This window comes from Raphanus sativus, chromosome 5 (assembly GCF_000801105.2).
Source record: "Raphanus sativus cultivar WK10039 chromosome 5, ASM80110v3, whole genome shotgun sequence".
NCBI classification, from domain to species: domain Eukaryota; kingdom Viridiplantae; phylum Streptophyta; class Magnoliopsida; order Brassicales; family Brassicaceae; genus Raphanus; species Raphanus sativus.
Window position 1 is genome coordinate 9,739,557 of NC_079515.1, and position 23,833 is coordinate 9,763,389.

The following is a 23,833-nucleotide window of genomic DNA, read 5'->3' on the forward strand; positions in this document are numbered from 1 at the left end:
CTGAAAAATTTATTTCCCCCATTAGATATAATCATACAATATCATATATATATATATATATATATATATTAAAATTTCAGTTTATATTAAACATAAACAAGCTATGCATGATTTAGATATACGAAGCTATGTATGATTCAAACGACTTATGTATGATCAAAAACGAGCTATGCACCTTTAATTATTTAAATAGGTCAAACGAGCTATGCATGGTATACGAAAAAAAACAGAGCAATGATTATATATGCAAACGGTAACAGAGCAATATGTATGTTGTTCGGTACGTATCAAACGAAACAAAATAAATTATGCATGAGAAAACAGAGCACGTAAACAGATTAAAACGAACAAGACGATATATGTATACGAACATGACAAACGGACAGAACAGTATATACACAAAAACAGAGTAAGCGATCATGTATGTGAAACAGAGCAAGCGAGCAAATATGTATTCGGTTCGGAACAACAAAAAAAAACAGGCGGATGAGCTTTGCATTAATACTTATCAGACGAGTTCATTCGGAACAGGGCAAGACAAAAAAAACAGAACATGATATAGGACGTACGGTTTGAGACAGGGTAAACAAATCAAACGCAAACGAAACAGGACGATGTATTTTATACGAAACCAGAGCAAACAAACAAGGTGATGACATTATGCGAAATAGGTCAAGCTTTTAAATGAAGGTAAAGGTTCTGGTTTTTTTTTTCGATCTCGTGCAAGACATGTTGCTAATAGTAGCTACATGTTTGCGGGTAGAGGTTTCAGTTTTGCGGATAGGGGTTTCCGATGATACCTTTGATCTCGGAAGGGTTGATCGGTCTCGTCGGAGCAGGACTGGTTCATCGCAAGCAGCTTCTTCTCGTCCCAAGCAGCTTCTTCTCGTCACAAGCGGCTTCTTCTCGTAGCTAGGGTTTCACAGAGCAAACGAGCTGATAACGTGATATGTGAGAAATAGAAAAGCGTTACTTTATTGTCGACCAAATATCTCATATATATACATGGGACTTGTAGTTATCAAAAACTATAAGATAAGCACTAGAAAAGTGATAAATATCATAACAGATTATGTTGATCATATATTCTCGGATCACAACAATTTAAACACTTTCTAAGTATCTTTTATGTTTAAAGATGTGTTTTTGCTAAGTTATTTGATTATAGGGTCTCAAAGACTCACAGGCATATCATGCCTTAGTTTTAGTATAATTTAGGGTTTTCGCCTAAATTTTAGAAGAATTTAGATTCTCCGCCCAAATCAAAGTCTTCCAGAAGTCTTCCAAAAGTCTTTGAAGAGAAGTCTACTCATTTATTAGAACTTAAAAGTAATTAATATTTTTATAAAAAGTATTTTGAAAGGGAAAAATCGAAATCTTGTATTAATAAACATTTTTAAATGATGGAAATTACTTTTACTAAAATTGAATTATTTCCAACTAGATGAGTGAATGTAGGCTCAGTCATTATAGTATTTGGTTTAGGATTTGGTAATATATGTTATAGTATTGTTGACTGCAATAAAAATATAATGTTTCTCACTCTAAAACTCTCTAACCTCTCTCTAATCTCTTTGAACTTGAAAAAAATAAACTCTATATCTATTTTTTTTTTCATTTTTTCTTATGTCTTTCTCAATAATTTGTCATGTTTTGAAGGTTTTTCGTTACATGGTTCTCATCTTTCACTATTTTAAAAGTAGATCTATAAATTTTGAATATGTATTTCTGTTTTTTTATATGTTAGATTCTTAAGAGTTATAAATTCAACATAATATGACTGTTTTGTTTATTATTTAAACATACAAAAACTTATTTTTGCAGTTTTTCTCTGTTTTGATGTCATTTGAACGTTTTTGAATTTGTAGTTTTTTCCACATCTAAGTCCCTTCGGAAGACTTACTGGAAAGTCTTCCCAAGTTTTCTGAAGTTTTCCGAAGTCTTTTGAAGTAGTTTAAAATCTTACGAAGTATTCCGAGATTTACGAAGTGTTCCAAATTCTTCTGAAGTCATTTTTGGAAATTCCGAAACTATATCTATTTCCAAATTTTCTGATGTATCTCTCACTAATCTTTTTTTGCAATTTTTTCATTACATGATTCTTATCTTTCACTACGTTAAAGGTAAATCTATAAATTTTAAGATATGTATTTTGTGTGTTTTATATGTTAGATTCTAAAAAGTTGTACATTCAACAAAATTTGTGTTTTATTTATTATTTAAGCATACAAAACATTAGTTTAGAATTTTTTCTCTATTTTGATGTCATTTGAATATTTTTGAATATGCAGATTTTTCAGATCTGAGTCAGATTTTGGAAGACTTCTCGGAAGACTTACTGGGAAGTTTTACGAAGTTGTCTGAAGTCTTTCGAAGTCTTCTGAAATCTTTTGAAGTTTTTTGAAATCTTACGAAGTCTTATAAAAAAATTTGTCACTTAATTGGAGTCCAAGCTTATCTATATCGAGGAATAGTCTCAAGATCTAATTGTAATAGTTTTGTTTATGGTATGTTTTGCTATGTGTATTCTTTTAGTTGTGAATTCTTTTGTAAAAACTTAAAAAGATATTAATAAAAATAATTTGGTAAATATGTTGATGTTTGCCTAATAGGTGGGTCGAAACTGAAACATGTTTGCATCTTAATCCCGACTCCTTATTACCCGACCACAATATCCCGAACAATTTATTTATTTTTGTTTGTTTGATTTATCTAAGAGAGAAAACCAAGTAACATAAGTGCTGTTTTTCTTCTTACATTTTATATTTTTTAGGGAAATTTGATCAAGTTTATACATAACAAAGACGAAAACTAAGTTTATACCCATAACAACTAACATGCTATGCTATGATACTTATATAATAATTACTATTTTATCATTTCCCACTTTCACCTCTTCTTTTCAATTGATTTTATAATTTTAAAAACTACTTATTCTAATTTTATCTTTACTTATAAAAACCATAGGTTTTTTATATATGATATGTTTTGAATTTTCTAAAACTAAAATATATTTATAAAATTGAATATGTTTAGCTATTTTAAAATTTTGTTCTATTCTATTCTATTTACAAAACATATAATAAAATTGTAATTATGCCCTCCCTCCCTCTCTCCCTCCCTCTTTCTTTTTTATATACTTCCACGTATTATACTTTTTTTTTTGTCGACAAGATTACATACCCATGTGGACTCTGTAAACCAAACTGGTTGCTTTATATCTATATGGATAGTAAACGACGTCTGTTGCCTCACACCATGTATTATACTATATGGCAAATATAGAATAACAATTTTTTAAATTTGTCTTATATCAAATCAAATATAGTGTTTTATATGTTATACTATACACTTAGACATATGTTCTACGAATAAGTATGCTCTTTATATTAGACAATATTTAAACTACGTTGAACGCTACAAAAGAAATAATACTAAAGAAATTAAAGTTTTTTCTATCGTTGTATTTCTGTTAAGACGATCAATTCTATATCGATATTGTAAATAGAATAGTATTTAATTAGTGTGTGTAACTTACAAACGCTCACGCGCTATGTTGGACAATAATGTCCATTTCTATGATAAATTGACACAATTCTCAGATTACGAGTATACTCTTAATTTTTTTATGTATTATGGTTATACCAAAAATTCTCCCTACTTTTTAATCGGAAATTAGAAAACCAAAATATGTTTTTTTTTTGGCAAAATATGTTATCCTTCGATAAATTAGTGGAGTCAGCTTCGTTTCATGTCAAATATTATAAAGAAATGATAATAAATATTAAAAATACAAGTCAACAAACAGTCATGAAATATAGAAAATTGACATAGAACAATTAATCACAAACATCAAATGACAAATAGTCTTTCTTTCGCGTTTCTAATTCAGAATCGCGAGTTTCTAAAACTAAATTTAAAAATATGTTTTTAATTTGTTTCCATGAGTTCTTTAAAAAAATTGATTCCGAAACGTTTAGAAAAAAACGGAAGTTGAATATAGTTTCCATGCAACCTTGACTTCGAGACATTGTGGTAGTTGGACTATCTGGTTTGATCAAACAAATGGCAGTGCCTTTCTAGTGCTGAAAACATCCCTTATCTGTAGGAGTGGATGAAAGCCAAGTACTTGCTAATTTTTGAATGTTTGGTACTTGGCTTGGCTCGTTCGAGTAATTATATTTTAGGCTTGAATTTGACTTGTTTAAAATAAGTATTTGCTATATCAAGTACTCGAGAGAAAAATCAGTACTTGCGCGTTAGTTGATCTGATTTGTTACTTGATAAAATCAAGTACTTATTTCTAAAATACTTATTACTTAAAAATTATAAATAATTAAAATATAATATAATTTCATGCAAATAATATTTTTCCTATATTTTTATCAATTTTTATTGAAATCTAATATATTTATCTGATTTCAGTTAGTATATAAATAAAAGACAAAATATGTTAGATATATAATAAGAAAAATTTAAAATGAGTAGAGAATAACAGGTAAAAACAAGTAATGAGACAAATATTGAAAGATATAAAGATATTTGATATTTGAATATGCAATAAAATATATTTGGTTATTATTAAATTTAACAATGTTGAAAACTTGATTTTAAGACGAAACAAAACAAATGAACCAAATTAAAAGAATTATGGCTCATATAATTTTAAAATTTAAAAAGATCAAGATTTTGAAACTATAAAATTTATGTCAATGTTACGTAAACAAATAAATAAATGAGTAAGAAGTACAAACGAATCAAATAGTTAAATTTTTAAAAAGATTTGGTACTTGGTTTGTAGTTGTAAGAGCATCCGCAGCACTGAACCGATAAAAGGGGTTCATAGATCGAATTTTTTATTATTATTTTTTTACTTTTTATTATTTTTATTTTTTTAAAAAAAATTAAAGGGACCAATTGCGGGCCACCACGTGGCATGGAGCCCGTTAAACAGTCACGACCCCGATTCATGCAGAAGGGGCGTGGAGAGGCAAAGTCTTCCCTGTTCTTTATTTTAATCATTTATTTGACTCGATTTGCGTGTGAACTTTTGTGTGAACCCCCGTCAATGCGGTTGGCCTAAGGTTTAGGGTTAAAGTATTTGTTTCTTGGTTTGATCAATGGAAGTACTCGGATTTACGGGCAAGTACGAGTCGAGTAGCGGATACAAACCGAGTATCGAGTATCTGTGCCCAACTCTTTACAACGAAACTGAATCACAAATATATTAAGAATATTAATCGTTGTGTAACAAACAAAAGCCAATAACACCAAACTCCAAATATTCATACAAAGAAGCAAATCCCATAAAATATTGCATCAAACTTTTGAATCCAATTATTACGTAGAAGAAAGCAAACACAATAAAAAAAAAAAGATACATTTATTATCCGTCTTTTTGTCTCTTTTTTTCTTTCTTTTACTCGGGTGTCCGAAGATATACTAAAGATAGGATGGTTTCCAAGTTTTTCTGCAAAGATGCCGAACCGCCTTGGCCGCACCACCGCAATAAACGTCTGTCTTACATTCTGGACTTGGCGACCACAAGGCTAGTTCCTTCGCCCATTCCAGCAGCTCCTGGCCTAGTCCAGGTCTCTTTGAACTGTTCCTCAGTTACACCTACATGCCAAAACCCACATTTTGAGGGGAAAAAGAAGGAAAAAGTAAGATTTTTCATCACAGACTCTATTTCGTTAATTTTTTTTTTCAAACTCTATTTCGTTAGTATCAAGTATTACCTTTTCCCATGGCTGCAGTGGATGAGATTCCACCTTGGACGGTCTTAAGATAACGATCATAGTAATTAGCCCCTGACCATTTCTGATGAGCCAATGTGTCAACCCCATTGCTCCTCTCTTCTCTCTGTATCCTCTCGACATAAGCTAGCATTCCTCTCCTCGCGTAATCCTTTGCAAACGTATCGACCACAAGAGCATCCGCATGGAAACCCGCAAGTGTTATGAACTGCCAGCAATAACCTAGCCTAGCGATCCTCGGAATGAACTCCATCATCTGCTGATCCGTCATACCAGAAGCGTCCCAGTTGAAGGATGGGGAGAGGTTGTAGGCGAGCATTACCTCTGGTGTCTTGGACTTGACTCCTTCTGCAAATTGGGTGCATTCGTTGAGGTCAGGGCTTGCGGTTTCCATCCAGATGAGATCAGCTATCTGTGCAAAGGCCCAGCCACGGACCACAGCTGCTGTGACCGAGCCTTGGAACCGGTAGAATCCTTCTCTGGTTCTGGGCAAGTCCCAGTCCCAGAAAAGATCAGTCACACCGAGTTTTGCTGCTAGTTCTCGGCCTTGCTCGTTTGACAGGCAGTTCTCGTACCTGATTAGTCCAATGGGTTTCCATTTGCATTAGCTAGACTAAGACTGTAATGCTATTGATAAACATCAACATTGTAAAGTTTCTTTATAAATATGAATAAGATTTGCCCATTAGACACGAATATTGTTTGTAAAAAAAAGAATATTATTTGTAACAGTTAGTGCTAAAATAAAACAGTACCTCGAATAAACTTCAATGGAACTAGCACACCAAGATAATTAGTTCATTGGTTAAACTTAAATCTAACAAAATGTTGTATTCCAGATCAAAAGCTACAGCTTCATCTATATTATTAAAATAGAAGTATAAAATTAAATTAGTCCTGAATTTTTTATCTTATTTACAATGGTATACCACTGAAGTATAAAATGAAATTATATTTAAAGATATTTTTTCCTTATTTAAATAAAAGATTTAAGTATTTATTTTTTTCCAAATTTTAATAATAGATTTCTTTAATCGAATCTTAACCAAAATAAATTTTTTAATAGATTTTGTATTAATAAAATAAAAATCACACATCAAAATCAATTTATATAACATATAAATAAAATATAAAATAATTTATTCATAAATTATTATTATAATGCTTTCATATATAAGTTCAATTAGATATAAATATTATATTTTTATATGCTACACTATGATATAATAGATGATTAAAATTACAAAATATAATTATTCAAATTAATAAATAAAACTGTTGTTTTAAAATGTTATATAAACAATTATGTAGTACATATTAATTTACATATATATATAGTACAAATAAAAATAATTTATTCATAAATTATTAGTATAACACTTTCATAATATAAGTCTAATTAGTTATAAATATTGGATTTTTATATGTTACATTGTGATATATTAGATGATTAAAATTACAAAATATAATTATTCAAAGTAATAAATAATATTGTTGTTTTAAAATGTTATACTAACAATTATGTAATACAAATTAATTTACATATATATATATATATATATATATATTATCATTAGTACAAAGAAAACATTTAAAGTGAAAGCAAATATTTATACGGCCACGGGTCAAGTTATAGAAATAAACAACAACAACGAAAGATTATTTTTACTTAAAATTTATTTTAATTTTAAATGTGTTTATATATTTTATGTTTTTACAAATTTATTTTATTTATTTTTAAGGGATGGTAATATTTTGGAACTGGAAAATTTATTACTCAATTCTATATTGTTTTAATTAGAAAATTGAAAATTTATATCAAAATATTTTATTAAACTTTTAATTTTAATTATAATTATAAATATTAATTTTCAATCTAAAATTATGTTTATTACAAATATATCATTTAGTATAAACAGAAAAAAAAACTAAAAACATAGTTTTTTTTTTTGACAAAAAAAAAATACCCGCCCAAGATCTAGTTATTTGATTATTATCATAACTAGCCAAATTCTTAATTTGGGTAGAAATGTTAATTTTGATAAATAGTTCCAAACTATTAAGGGCCTGACTGGTGTAACCGCAGCGGTTGCGGTTGCGGTTGCGGGAGTTTGCGGGTGCGGATGGTTGTGGTTTTAAGCGTTTTTTAGAAATTTGTACGACTAGTACAGCTGTTAGAAATTGTTGCGTTTGCGGGACTCTTATGACTGGTAAACTACCAAACGCAATATCTGTTAAATAATAATTTAACAATATTTACATTCTATGTAATTATAAAAATATTAAAAATCATAATAATATGATAAATATAAAATTTATATTTATAAAATCATATTATTCAATTTTAAAAATTTATAGAAAATATTTTAGTTTTGAATTTTTATAATATAAATTGAAATATAATATGAATACATTTTACAATTTCTATTATTTCAATTGAAAATTTTTATTGGATATTTTTAGTATTATTTTTATTTATTCTGTTTTTAAAGAAAAAAAATTTACCCTCCCGCAACCGCCCGCAACCGCAAACGCTAGCTGGAACCAGCTTTTGATTTTAAGAGGTTCGGAGCGGTTTGAAGCGATTTGTAGCGTTTTCTGTGATTGTATCGAAACGCCAACAACCGCTATGAACCACAAAAGCTGCGTTTGCGGGTGGTAGCGGGAAAACCAGTCAGCACCTAAGTCTATAACAATTAACCAAAGATATGATGTTTTGGGATATACTACTAAAATTCTTATCCATTACCTTGCATGGTTTAGCCACTCGTTCACTCTCCGGCTTTTCTCATTCTCACTTAGGTTCATGCGCTTGAGAGCCTCCACGACAGCGTCCGAGAAAGTCATGAGACGGGCTGAGCTAAGCCATTGATCCTCAATCGATTGCAACGCTGGACCGTTCTTGCCTACAGCCATTCCCTCGGCCAGAAGCGAGGACAAACTCTTGCCTCGAAGGCTTGGGTTAGTGACACCGAGGATGAACTGATGGTCCCTCGAGTCGATGTTCGACTGGATCAAAGTAGCCGCCACCGCGTCAGTTCTAGCGACCAGAACGGTCTCTGTGCCCATCACATCGAACTGGAGCCGAGCCGCGACAAGGCGGTTGATGTGTTCACTGACTGCCACGAGGACTTTTCCGGCCATGTGGCCACACTTCTTAGTGACGGAGGACTGGTCCTCTATGTGTACCCCAGCGGCGCCTCTCTCGACGAAGAGCTTGCAGAGTTTGACGGTGGCGGTAGTGCCTCCGAAACCTGTGTCCCCATCGGCGATGATGGGCTTCAAGTAGTCCACGAACGGAGTTTTTGCTCTTTCTTCTCTACTCATGCTCATTCTCGCCTCCCTCTGTTTTCTGCGAGAGGAGACCCATTTGATGTTGTAATTAGATAACTACTATCCTAGTGTAATCAAACATTACTAAAATGTCTCACATGATCCATGATTGTCTTTTGGTCTAAAAGCGTACTTTTGGGATTAAAATCGTCTGCATGCAACGTTACAAACCTAACTATCAAAGCTCCTCTCATTAACCATAATTGATTTAGCTAATGGTATCTAAACAAAAAAATTGGATGCTAAATAGTTGGATTAGTTCAAGTTTAGTTTTAAGCTTACCGAAAAGAATTCTATTATTTTATTTCGGGGAATTCATTACAAATTTGGCATCAATTAGAACGTGTAGAAACTATAGTTTGACAGACTATCCAATTATCTTAATACGTGGCAACGTAAATCCCCGAAAGAAGCATTTTCAGGATCAAGACACCGACGAAAGCCACAATAATATATAATTACTCTGACTATTTTTGACACGAGGTATTTGCGACCAAAGTTCACATTACATTAACCCAAAATAAAGTAAAAAGTTCACACTATTTTTAGTTCAAAACTTATTTTCATAGCAGGCAGCCAATATCAAGGTTTTAGTAATTAAGAAAAGTTATACCATTAGCCATAACATAACTGCAATTCACTTTCTGATTATATAAAATTATAAATGCAATTTAACAATGTATTAGTAACTAAAATTACCTGTCATGGTACTGCTGAGCGAAGAAGAGATGTTCGACCTTGTTAGGAACGGTATCGTATGGATAGTCAGCAAGATCCGGACCAGGCTCGTTTGTGGAGGTGTGAGTAGACGAGCACTGCCAACCAGAGACATAAATGGTGTCCAAATGTTTAGCCATCATTGTCACCTGAACAGGGTCCAAGGCACCGAACGTTCGAGACGCCGTGCCGTTGGCTTGGTGACTCTTGAGCGTTCTCCACAGCTTCTTAGCCATCTCGTTCGAAGCATAACCTTGCTTCAGATGGCCACGTAGAGCCACCACGTCACGGGCCGTGTAAGGACGCCTTGTTAGCTTGAACCTCTCTGAGCTCCACCAAGTCTGCACTTCCGCAACTTCCGCCTCGAATCTCCCTTCCTCTTCCATTATCTGATATATCATTCGACATATAAATTTTATTTAGTAATGGACTTAGCCAATGTTGTAACCTACATAATTAAATAACTAAGAATATCTTAACGGAACATTGATGAAATGATTTAGTGTTGCTATACCATAGAGGGGACAGAGAAAGATGCAGCCATGGCTTCAACGTTAATGAATTGGAAATGATTTTGGTTTCTAAGGACTTATGAAAGTAGAGAAGATTCAAGCATATTGCTCTTCTTGCCTTTCTTCCCCTTATATACTAGTTTCTGAATTAAAAAGTTACCACTATTTTATGAGAAAATACAAACATATATTTTAAAATAGTATTTAAATGATCTATTTTACTGAAAAAGTTACTTGTGCTGGTGTATATGTCTTTCTCTAGTTGGCCTAAATTTTGGTTTTCTCAAACTTGAATAATTGTGACACGTACGAGTGAATTATGGCAGAACCGAATTATCATTAGACATCCTTTATCATCTCTTTCTTTCGATCTCATTCTAGAAAACAAATCTGAGGTGTATATAGTTTGGTGCGGACCAGAGTTGCGCAAGGATTTATGATACAGTTACAGCCAGATATATGTGCTGGTCCATGTAAGTACGCATTGGAGATCTTGTTGCTATATGATCTAATAACAAGTTAAGTAATAATCACAAACTTCATCCGAAAGAGTAGATCTGTCGGCAAAGTGGGTGTAATTAACTAAGGAAGAACACAAATTTCTTACGCTATATTAGTCTTCCAGAGAATTCGATATATGCACAATTGTTTCAAACGTGTCGTCTTACCAACCTCACACGTTTGATCAATAAACTTGCAAAATGTAGATCAGTAAACTATTGATCATAGTCATTACCAAGACATGATAGATGAGCAATAGGCTTCTATAGCAATAGTAAATTACTAACACACTAATTAGTTTTGGTAATCACTTATTATACATTTCAGCTGTCGTATGTAACTACTGAACATTAATTAGTTATTGCAGCATCAAAGCGGTACAACTTTACTCTGTCTTCCTTTTCCCTTTTTCTTAACAAAAGAACTACGTAAGATCAAATCCAATACTACTTGTCATTAGCATGCTAATTTTTTTTCTTCTTTTGTTACTGGCATGCTAATTAACATACAAATTACTTTTGTAGAAAAAGACTGAATTCTTTGGTGGTGTTTTTTTAGCTAGTTCCAAAATCGAAACAGAAAAATATCTTCCCATTTTCGCATTGAGCACATTATATTTCATCTTTGTGAAATCCGTAAGTTCAATATCTTAGATCCATGCACTATTTGGACTAACCATTGGTAGTACATGCTGCTAGGTCTCAATAAATTCGATAGTAATGTTTGAAGATATGAACTAAACATTCTTATTCGGTTAATAATTTCTTTGGTTATTTTTCTTTGTCAATAGTGGTACTTGTTTTACACCCAAAAAAACAGTTGTACTTGTATAAATGGGTAAAGTTTTGAAAATCCTACCTTCAACGTGGGAAAAAGTTTCAAAACAAATAGTTATGTTTCCCGAGGAAAAAAGATAAACCCTATCTTGCTTTGAATGGATTTGCACATTGCATGCGACTTGGCAATCCTATCTTTCCAATTTGGATGTTGGCCTTTTCTGGTATTTGCTTATAAAAATAATAAGTAACTAATTATACAGTTTGACTTGACTTAATAGAAACGGATTATTGAAAATTGAAATGACAAACAGAAACTGGAAATCCTGATCTTAACTTAAACTAGACTCGAGTATAGTAAATTGGTTCTTAAAAAAAAAACTAGACTCGAGTATTTGTAACAAAACTGCAACGTTTTGTTCATAATTTATAAATATGATGTTTTGATCACAAAACAAATTGTGCGTTTTTCGTTTAGTAAACATAAAATTATTATATAATTCAAACACATATATAAAACTGATAATGTTATTTCATGTGTTTCTATAAATCAAAATAACTGGCCGTGAACATATCATCATGTATAATATACATATTTTCAACCTGATGTTTATTACATATACCTCCTAAAGAATTATGGCTGTTTTAGTCAAATTATATGAATCTTTCGCATTAGATACCCATATCTAACTCATTTAGATCAATTTTCGTCTCAAAACCAACTAAGTATTAAAAAATTATGTCACTGGTACTTTAAACCTCTTTTTTTTTTAAACTTGGTATTTTGGCCATGAGATCAGATATATCTTATTAATGGGAGGAAGTAGTATGTTAGAGCGATTTAATTACTTAGGACCGGTCGTTGATGAAATCTAAACGCTACTTGGACGCGGCGGGCACTACGTCACTATAAACAGATAAAACTATTTTCTTAAGGGAAATGAATTTATATATGATAACAGTTTTTATATTGTAACTTGAACATTGGAAGGTGTGCCACAGGATGGGCTTTAGGATTAGTACTCTCTCAATGATATTAGCTCAAGCCAACATGTATCAGTAACATACCTATTCAAATATTTCACGAGATTGGGAATACATTTCAGTTACTTTGAGATTTTAATTATCAATAGATGTTCTTATAAATTTTTCTTTTAGGCATCTATGCTTTGGAATTGTTATATAATGCTTTTTTGTTGCTGCCTTCTTTTCTTTTTTTTCTGGGGGATCAAAACAGTCGCCTGCTCATGATAATATCTTATCAGTGCAACTATGATAAAAGATGATCATCCAGCAAAAATTTGGGCCATGAAGTAACGAGTTAATGGTGGACAAAATAACCAGAACAAAAATCGACCTTTGGGCTTCAAACTTAATAATAGGCAAATTATACAACGGTTGGGACCAATGGGCCTATTGAATGATCGCAAAGACTGGAAGCTTACAAAGGCACAAATATGAAACCAAGTGATTCCGACAGCAGAGACTAAAAGTCAACGACATGTAAATCGAACTCGTCTTCATCCCTTCGCCGGGTATCAACCACGTCCGAGCGACGGCTTCGATGGTAAAGCTCCTCGTCAACAGCGACGGCCGTTTCTCCTCCGGTCACCCTCGTCACCCTCGTCGTGATCCCAGACCGTTTCTCCTCCGGTGACATCTCCTCCGTCTACCCTGAGTCCGAAAGCCGTCTCCGCTACTACCACCTCCACCCCGGAGGCCCCGGAGATCAATCCAATCATGATCAGGATCAGACATACATGTCCTACATTGAGAGCCAGAAACCGCGTGTCAAAACAGAAACGCCGTCTCGAAACTCTCCCACGAGGTGTCAACACATCCCGACTCGCCACGGCGGCTCGCTGGGATGGTGGTGGAGTTTTTCTGCACGCCGATGATAGATGTGGAGAACGAGTTTGGCCTCCTGGCTTATACTTACTTCACCTCTAATGCTTCGTATCTCGGGCTCATGTTCTACGTTCAATACCGTCACGACCAAGAAAACTTTGAGGTCACCACGTTGAGAGACTCGGACTCCAATGCCAAGTTAGAAGTTCCTTGTCTAACACGGCGTCTCCCCCACGGCGTTGTTGGACAGTGGATCTTCAAGGTTGCTGTGAGGATGTTTGTTAAGGACGAGGTCCAAAACATTCCTAAAAAGGTATATAAATGGACTCATGGGAGGAATAAGGACATATCAATGTCATGGTTAAGTGTTTCTTGTGACCCAAGAAACAGAAATTCTGGAAAGGTTTCTTGAATAAATGTAAATTGTCAATTGATAATGTCGTTAAGAGTTTCCATGGGAGTCAAAAAAAATGTTACCAACAAATAAACAATGCTTAGACAAAGGCATCAACACGCCAAATATATCATGTGGAGTTAAAACGAGTCGATGCTATAGACTACAGGATATCAATATTCAATAGACATGCGACGTATAAAGATGGTTTAGTTTGGCAAAACCCAACAAGAAAACCAGACGAGAATCAGCTGGTTCCAGCTAAAATACACACAAGACTTTTCTCTACGTTTCATGATTTGGAATTGAATTATTAAGAGGATAAGATAAACCTTGGGGCTTCATCTCGCAAGCATATCTAGTGTTGCTAACAAGTGCACCTGCATGGCTACAAAGGCTCACTACAGCAGGGGCATGTCCGTAATAATTCCTCCCTTCATTCACAAGAACCACCGGGTCCTGAGGCCTCCGGTGCCACACGACTTTCTCAGGTACCAAATCGTTCACACCAGCCTTTTCCCAGTAATGAGTCCCCTGATAGCTCTCATACTTGAACACACCACACAGACGAGCTTTGTGACCGCTCGGTCCCACGTGAACCTCTTTGCACCGTTTGCAAACTTTCGAAGGATAAACAAGCAACAGTTTCTTCACACCAGCTCTCACTTCCTCCCACGCCGTTAGAGCGTTTGCCCCAACGTATTTGAGATCTTCAGTGGGTATACTCCTGATGTCTTCATCTGAGATCTGCGGGTTATCGTGAACTTTCGCATATTCCAAGATTTCTTCGGGATGGATGGCTCCTGCTTGACAACATAGCTCCAAGATGGCGGGAACACGGTCATAATCAAACCTCTGTTGGTGTCTGATAACACCTTGAGACATGTTGTGTAAGTGAAAGGACTCGACAGGGACAAGTACATCGTTTACAGAACCTGGAACCCATTCGTGTAGCCTGTTGTTGCCACGGCGTATATAACTACGGCAGGTCTGAATCAAATGTCCTTCTTTGCCAACAAACACTTCTGAGCAGAACCTGAAAGTTTAAGTTTTTTTATCAAACAAAGTTCTTGATTCAATAGAGCAGAAGAAAGACTTACTTGCATCTCAAGACAGGAAACGTTTTAAGAAGAACAGTGACGTCAGTGAGTAGATTTTGTCTGGCTTTGAGGATGTCTTTAGCCACAGGAACAATCTCTTGAATCGGGTATTCTTTTGCTCGATTCTGGATTCTTCTTTGGATCATTGGCCGGATTCTTCTAAGGTCGTTGAGCATTGTTTTGTTGATTCTTGAAGGTCTAGTCGAGTAGCTAGCTCCATGAAATGAGCTCAACTGTCTCCACACTTTGTGTCTCCAATGCGACATAGCGAGATTAATCTAAAAAATGAATCAGTAATGTAAGACAAAACTTTGAAGAAGTTCGATGGGTCACAAACAAGGGAAGACATTTCGTCGAACAACTTATGATCAATATCAACGGCGAGACAACATCATTGAGCATAACACGGATTCGTATAGTACATATAACAAAAGGGATGTAACTAGATTTAGCTCTACATCGTACCTGATAAATCGAAACCTAGTATTCTTAAATAGTTTTCCGACAAATCGAAGCCGACCGAGCGACGGCGACTAAGAAGATCAACTTGTCGGAACAGACGGGATCTGGTTATTCGATCGTAAATCTATAATACCCATTCATTTACCATATATGGGCCTTACTGTGTATGGGCCGTAGCGTTTAGAAGAAAGGGTCCTTGGACAAATAGATTTGTTTAAACTCTCTCTTTAATAAAGTAGATTAGTTTATCTAGATTTGATAATTTCCCCATAATTGTTTGTTCTGAGACCTAACTATTAACTAGGAGTATTAGTTAATACTTAGGCTTCGAATGGTAAACGGCGTCTGACCCGCACCGCAATTAACAGTAACAAAAATATCTAAATATACCATATGTTTATACGTTTTTATAACTGTTAGAACCGCACCACAGTTAAACCGTTTGTCCCGAACCGCTCAATCTGCTCTGCAATCATCATTCAGAGCCTTAATACTACTCATATTATTTAATAATATTGTAAATATTTGAAATATTAAAATATTTATTTTACCATTAAGTCAGTAACTTCTTTTGTCAGTAATGACACTAACTCAACCAAAAACTGGATAAGGAGATCCTAATCAATGGAATAGAATCTTTAAATAATAAAACAAAAGGTGTACTTCAAACATCACATGTGAGCATATCCACTATTTAATTTTGTGATTTTAGTTAAACAAAAGTACGTTAAGCCAAATTAAATAATTCAGTTCAATTTCGTACAGTTCATTAATTTTTTTAAATCGCTATAAGAGTATCCTTAAAAAATTATAACTTTAACTATAGAGTTTTTTACTTTCCATAAACAAACTTCAGTATTTCAAATTTAGAGTCACTATTCAAAACTTTAAATTTTAGAATTTCATTTTTATTTGTATTTTAGTCTCTATAATTAATTACACATCACAATTAAAAATTTTAAATATTTTTATTGATCGGTTTAATCTTTAATGTTTTATATCTCATAATTATTTCAGATTTTTTTTATAAATTCAAGTTTTACACATAAAAATAAATAAAAGTATATTTAAAATAGAATTTATATTATTTTAAAACTAGAATTAGACAACAAGAATATTGCAAAAGAAACCTAGTTAAAAACTTTTTAGAAGGTACATGAAGACAAAATTATCACACACATTTATTTAAAAATTACAAAAACAATAATGGTATGGTATATTTGCTCTGAAACATTCAAAATCTTTAAAATATTGTCCAAAAATATTTTGTGCAACCGAAGATAGAACATTAGGGAATAATGTAATATTTTCTTATATTTTAATATTTAATTATGTATTTCTATTTATACTTTTATATATGTATTATAAGATTTTATCAATTAATATCGTTGTAGTATTTTTTTTATATATGCTCTAGTTATTTATAAAAGTTTTATGGATTTACATTAATTATGACAAATATAAAACTATAGAGTAATATTATAAATAATTTTGAATTTTTTATTTGGATAATAACATCTTGAGACTTCAAAATATAGAATTTTGTAAGCTCTAAAATAGATAGTTTTTTTGGAGATACTCTGAGAAAATTGGACATATAATGTAGCACTATACAGTTCGAAACAAAACAGCTTATTTAATGGGCTGAACTATAAAATTTAGAAGTATTACAATTATTGTTCTTTAGCTTTGATGATTTTTCCGTACTTGTTACTTTGTTCTCAGGCTCAGATTATTCATTAGTATTAAGTATTAACTATATTTTGATCCGCACTTTAGACTAATTTTTGTTGACATATTTATTAACATGTTTGTCGGTTCGCTAATAGATTTAGACATAGGTGTTCGGTTTTTGGTTTAGTTCCATTTTTCTCTTTTAGTTTTGGTTCAGTTCTGGTTTGATTGTGGTTTTTGTTTTTGGGTTCAATAGATATAAGAACCGTTAGTTTTTTATGAATTTATATTTGGTTATTTTGATTTTCAGTTTGGTTCGGATAAATTATTAAGAATCCAATAAAATTTTTGAGTTCAGTTAGGTTCAGGTTTGGTTCCCATTTTCAGATAATTTTGAATAATTCAGAAAAAAATGTTTTAGTTTTTTTTTTGATAAATACTGGATAAGTTCAAATATTTTAGATGAAAATATTTTGGTGATTCGGCTCTATCGGAGAATTGGGAAAATTTCAAATATTTTGGATAAAACGTAATAGGATAATCCAAAATTTTTGGTAGTTTGCTTTATAAATAATATTTTATAATATTTGATAATTTTGAAACTAAATATAATTATTATTTTAGGTATATAAATTTTGTTTTGGATAGTTCGGTTCTCGATTTTCTTCCGGTATGGTTTCAGTTTTTGTTTTACAAAAAGGAAAATTCCATAAAAATACCCGAACTAAAATTTCGTTAAGCTTTTTAATACCCAACTTTTTCACTACTCAGTTTAATACCTCAACTAATTATTTTGTTCAGATTAATACCCAAACTTAAATCTGTGGCCACTTTAATACTCAAACTTTATTTATTTTAATAAAAATACTACTAAGTTTCAAATAAAATTTTAAAAAATCTCTAGAATTTACAAAACAAACTCAGAAAATTCTAAATTTTTTGGCGTTTGAGAAATAAAAGTAACTAAATAGTTTAAAATATTAAATTTTGTAATAAATTTTCCAAGTTTTAAATATTGTATTTAGTTTGTTTTCTGAAATAAAAAAATGAAATTTATTTTTATCATTCAAATTCATTTATTAAAAAAAAAATCCATTGTTTATCTACCTTCTTTCCTAAATCTTAAAATAAAATTAGAATTTTTAATATTTTTTTCTTATATTTTTGAGATTTTTTAAAGTTTTGTTTGAAACTTATTAGTATTTTATTAAAATAAATAAAGTTTGGGTATTAAAGTGAGCACAGTGTTAAAAGTTTGGGTATTAAAATGAGCAAAATAATTAGTTGGGGTATTAAACTGTGTAGTGAAAAAGTTTGGGTATTAAAAAGCTTAACAAAATAGTTCGGGTATTTTTATGGAATTTTCCCTTTACAAAATATAGGTAGCGTTATAAATTTGGTTTCGTTTCATTTTCTTTTGTTTGGTTTCATTCCAAATATTTGTGAAAATAAACCAAATGGATATTAAAAAGGACTATCATAAATGGGCAATTTAATGGGTTATGATTGATTCATTATATATAATAAAGTTGCAAATACTATGGAAGTTGATATATAATGTGTGATATCTTTTTTATAATCATTATTTTATATATATTTTGGATCCAATTTCAAATTTTAAACTGCTGGTTCATATATATTAATAGATAATATAATCATAAATTTTTATATTTATATATTGTAATCAATACAAAAATATTAGAGTTATTATTCTCTTATATATTAATTGAGAAACATTACAACATTTTTTTGTAGCTATGTCACCATGAGAATGAAATTCAGAATTCTTAGAAAAATAGGTTGGTTCATCTTAATTTATATTATATATCTTATTAAACTAACAATCAAATCGATAAATAGTGTACAAAGAATATTCTCGCACTTTTATTAAAATAAAAGCTACGGAATTACCTAATATGATTAACATATATATGACAATTAATGATTACGAATAATAAATATTTGAAAACATTTTTGTATCTTAGATATTTTTGTTTGATTTTATATTATTAAAAGATATTAAACAATCACATTAACCATATAATAAAAAATATTAGATTTTTTCTTATATGTTATCTTTTGAATTTTTTCAAACGACTATAAATTATTAGAAATTTTAAAATACCACTTTGAATTTTTTTGATCGATGACTTGATTTTTTTTGTTATAAAAAGATACAAATGATCATAAAATTATATTAATATAACTTTTTTTAATAAATATTCAAATTATATATTAATTGAGAAACATTACAACATTTTTTTGTAGCCATATGTTACCATGAGAATGAAATTTAGAATGCTAAGAAAAATAGGTTGGTTCATCTTAATTTATATTATATTTTTATTAAATTAGCTATCAAATTGATAAATAGTGTACAAAAGAATATTCTCGCACTTTGAATATTTTTGTGATCAATGGCTTAATTTGTTTTGTTATAACAAGATACAAATGATCATAAAATTTTATTAATATGGATTTTTATTTAATAAATATTCCAATTATACATATATATATATATATATATATATATATATATATATTCAGCTAATGACTTAAAACAAGAAAATGTGTTGCATCAATTTAGTCGTCCAGTTGAAACTCTTCAAAACTATGTGGAAGACTAAGTGATAAAACTTTAAAATGATTATCAGTGATGTTAAAATAAAGTATTAAAAATTGTAGAACATGTTTTTGTAATAAAAATTCATTGATAACCACATTACAGTTTTTATAGGTATAAATATGGTGATAAAAAATTTAAGCTCAACTCGATCAAGCTCATCGTAAATTCAAAATAGATTTCGGTCCACAATTACAATTACAAATGTTCAACTCAATACATAGATGATTATATAAAGAAAAGATGAATGTATGCATATTAAAAAAAATTCAAACACATATACATATTTAGTTTGTCAATACTATATATTTCTAATTTTTATTATATAAGCTCACCATACGCAAAGCGCATGTTTTATTAAAATATTTAGTATTGCACAAGTTATTTTGGGGAATATCTTCTTACAAATTAAGGATCTTATATATGCAAAATCTCTCACTAAATATTTTCAAATTATGGAATTTCTATACATCAAATTTAAGGAAGTAATTTCTTCCAATATATTTCTATTTTCAATTTTGGAAGCACATAATATTTTTAAAAAATAAAGCGTAATATACACATATTTTGTAAATTAAAGATTAAAATTGTGTATGATAAAAATACTCAAATATTTTAAAATGAAAGAACAAATCTTTTCTAAAGAAATCACAAGTTATTCTTATGGATAGCCTCACACAATATTCAAATATTTTATGAATTATAGAGTAAAAACTCAAATGAGTCAATACTTAAATTTGTTACAATTTATTTAGATGATTATACAAATACAGTTAGCATACAATAATATCTCGTAAACAAAAAAATCATTTTGTTAAAGATATCAGTTGAAAAAACATAATACTGTTATCCAACAATATTTTAACTCTTTTTTAGCAACTCAATATTTTAATTCTAAACCATGTAAAAAGAGTTGTTAAATATATTATAGCATTTTAGTTTTTAACGCATTTCCTGAATTAAGTTAAGAATTCAGTTAATGGAAATTTTTTTTGGTCAAGATAGTTAATAAAAATTTTGTAATATGAAAATTTATACTAATAAAGTTGACTAGAAAGATTCCACAATGCGCCATCTCACCTCTCATATCCTCATTTAGGACACACGTGACAGACAAAAGGGTGAGCTTATTTTTTTGTCTTTTGCTTCAAATTCGCAGATCTTCTTCCTTTTTTTTTGTGTGTTTCAAACTCGAGCATAGATAGGCTTTCTGACTATTCATTGGGCTATAATCAATAACAAATTTTGTTTACATCATTTAGACTGATTATGTCATTCTGCATTTCATATTTAATATTTACATTATCAACTTCAAATAAAATTCCTTTTAACCAGTGTTTTTTAAAACCGGACCGGCGAGCGAACCGGAAATATTTGGGTCACGGGTCATTGTGGTTCGACCTGGTTCGACCGGGGTCGATTAGATTAAACTGAATTTATTATTTTATAAATATTATATATATTTTTTTCAAAAAATAGTCATAAATGTTTAGAAAACTTTCAAAATAACAAATTGAAATGTGATAAAATAATAAAAAAATTAATAGTTCAAATCTAAAGTCAATAGAAAAAAAAACATTTAAAGTTTATTCTCCAAATCTTTGTCCTTCTAAATCTTCATCACCTATAAAAATTATATACACATTAGTTACAAAACTCTATTTTGGTTGCAATTTGTGACAAACAAAATATATATGTTAAACAGGGAGAAAAAATAATTATTTTATTAACAAAATTTTGATTTTTATACGAACCAGGGTTTCGTCGGTTCGTTGGGTCACTCGGTTCCCGGGTTTTTAGCGGTTCAACATGGGTTTTTAACCGTTCAACTTTAGTTGGGTTTTGACATTAAACCAACCCGGATAGGTGTCCGGTTCGCGGTTGAACCCGGTCCGACCGCCGGTCCGGTCCGGGTTTAACAACACTGCTTTTAACCCATCTCACAATCGCATGAAAAGTTAGTTACTACATATGACTATACAAAAATGCTTCTACAATTACACAAAATAAAATTTATTACTCAGCACTTTCCGTCGATGTTAAAAAGAATATTATAAATCTACATCAACTATAGAAGACAAATTTACATTACCAAACTCATATACAAATGTCATTCTTATAACTCCCTTTCGTATTAGTCTCCAATTTTCATTAAACCACAATATATGACAATAAATAACGCTCATATAATTACATATCATTACGTTACTACGTATAACAAAACAACAGTCCATATATCACTCAGCTTCTGCATAAATAAAACAAAACTAATTCCCAACAAAAATAAATTATATTAAATAAAATAAAACCATATAATAAAACTCATACGAAGCTAATCCATAATTCCAATTGTTTTAAGACACCGCTCCATATATAAACTTAACTTTTTAGTAGAAGATTGAGCACAACATTAAAAACTCATTAATAATGAGTTTGAACCAGTGTTGTTAAACCCGGACCGGACCGGCGGTCGGACCGGGTTCAACCGCGAACCGGACACCTATCCGGGTTGGTTTAATGTCAAACCCAACTAAAGTTGAACCGGTTAAAAACCCATGTTGAACCGCTAAAAACCCGGGAACCGAGTGACCCAACGAACCGACGAAACCCTGGTTCGTATAAAAATCAAAATTTTGTTAATAAAATAATTATTTTTTCTCCCTGTTTAACATATATACTATTTTGTTTGTCACAAATTGCAACCAAAATAGAGTTTTGTAACTAATGTGTATATAATTTTTATAGGTGATGAAGATTTAGAAGGACAAAGATTTGGAGAATAAACTTTAAATGTTTTTTTTTCTATTGACTTTAGATTTGAACTATTAATTTTTTTTTTTTTTTTTATCACATTTCAATTTGTTATTTTTGAAAGTTTTCTAAACATTATGACTATTTTTTGAAAAAAATATATATAATATTTATAAAATAATAAATTCAGTTTAATCTAATCGACCCCGGTCGAACCAGGTCGAACCACAATGACCCGTGACCCAAAATATTTCCGGTTCGCTCGCCGGTCCGGTTTTAAAAACACTGGTTTGAACACAACATAAAACACTTATATAATATAAAACTCTCTACAGATTAGTCTCGATCAAAAGTAACAACTAATCATAAACCAAAACAGTCAATTCAACACAAACCATTAACTCTAAGCATTTAATACCTCTGAATAAATAATCCTTTAAACAAAACACTAGAACAAGTGAAAAAAATAATATACTAAAATCCACCCTTATGCTCCCACAATGTAACCAAAAATGAATCTTGAACCACTTCTCTCTCATCACTTCTCCCACCAAACAATAACTTCAGGAGAAAATCAATGGCAAACACTCCAAATCTACATTCACCGTCCCAACACACAACAATTCATTATTGACTTTCAGCTACTATCTATTATCGACAATCAAAGTAATTTTAATGACTCAACAACTGAAGCCATGAAATTTATGTTAACATACAATAACATTTACCACCCAAACTCAACGTTCTTTATTCAAGAAAATATCTAATATGTGTGAATGTACTAAAAATAGTGACAATATATTAACTAATGACAAGTTACTTTTACTATCAAAGACTACAATCAAAACACAACTGCAAAACTTGACATCGATCTTATCATCACAGATCTAGAGGGAGCTAATAGGTCTCCAACTACAGAAGAGAAAAACAATCTATGCACAATATGTTTCGGAAATTGTGACTACGGAAACAATTTTAACTCTCTTACTTCGACCATAAATTTCATTTCCCTTGCATTGGTCAATGGCTTAGAACAAACATGAGTTGTCCTGTATGTAAGGAAAAATAATTTATGATTCCAAATTTAATACAATCAATAAATGGGGTTAATCATGTTTAATCTCCAATATCATTTTCGTAGTATTTTCTACTTCATTTATAATTAACACCCAAAATCAACAAGTCTTTTTCCTCACTATGAATATTTCCATCCCGCCACTACTTTCTCATAAAAAACAAATCACAACAACAAAAAAAAATACTTAATTTCAGCCAAAAAACCAATATCATATTTGTACTTCATTTTTAACCACTTATATACATTACAAATAAAACAATATATACACCAATAAATTTATATAAAAATAGCACAAATAGACAAGACAA

General features: G+C 31.1%; 2 protein-coding genes across 2 annotated transcripts; both read right to left on the minus strand.

Moving 5' to 3' along the window:
* Nucleotides 1-5,253: 5,253 nt before the first annotated feature.
* On the minus strand, nt 5,254-10,453 carry LOC108860098 (isocitrate lyase). The gene is made up of 5 exons (XM_057010277.1): nt 10,321-10,453; nt 9,789-10,195; nt 8,506-9,108; nt 5,739-6,331; nt 5,254-5,619 (listed from the first exon to the last, which is right to left on the minus strand). The coding sequence occupies exons 1-5, from the start codon at nt 10,348-10,350 to the stop codon at nt 5,522-5,524; spliced, it is 1,731 nt and encodes a 576-aa protein (XP_056866257.1). The 5' UTR covers nt 10,351-10,453; the 3' UTR covers nt 5,254-5,521.
* A 3,512-nt stretch (nt 10,454-13,965) lies between these two features.
* Nucleotides 13,966-15,553, minus strand: LOC108857345 (APO protein 4, mitochondrial). The gene is made up of 3 exons (XM_018631325.2): nt 15,403-15,553; nt 14,938-15,215; nt 13,966-14,873 (listed from the first exon to the last, which is right to left on the minus strand). The coding sequence occupies exons 2-3, from the start codon at nt 15,201-15,203 to the stop codon at nt 14,123-14,125; spliced, it is 1,017 nt and encodes a 338-aa protein (XP_018486827.2). The 5' UTR covers nt 15,204-15,215; nt 15,403-15,553; the 3' UTR covers nt 13,966-14,122.
* Nucleotides 15,554-23,833: the final 8,280 nt, after the last annotated feature.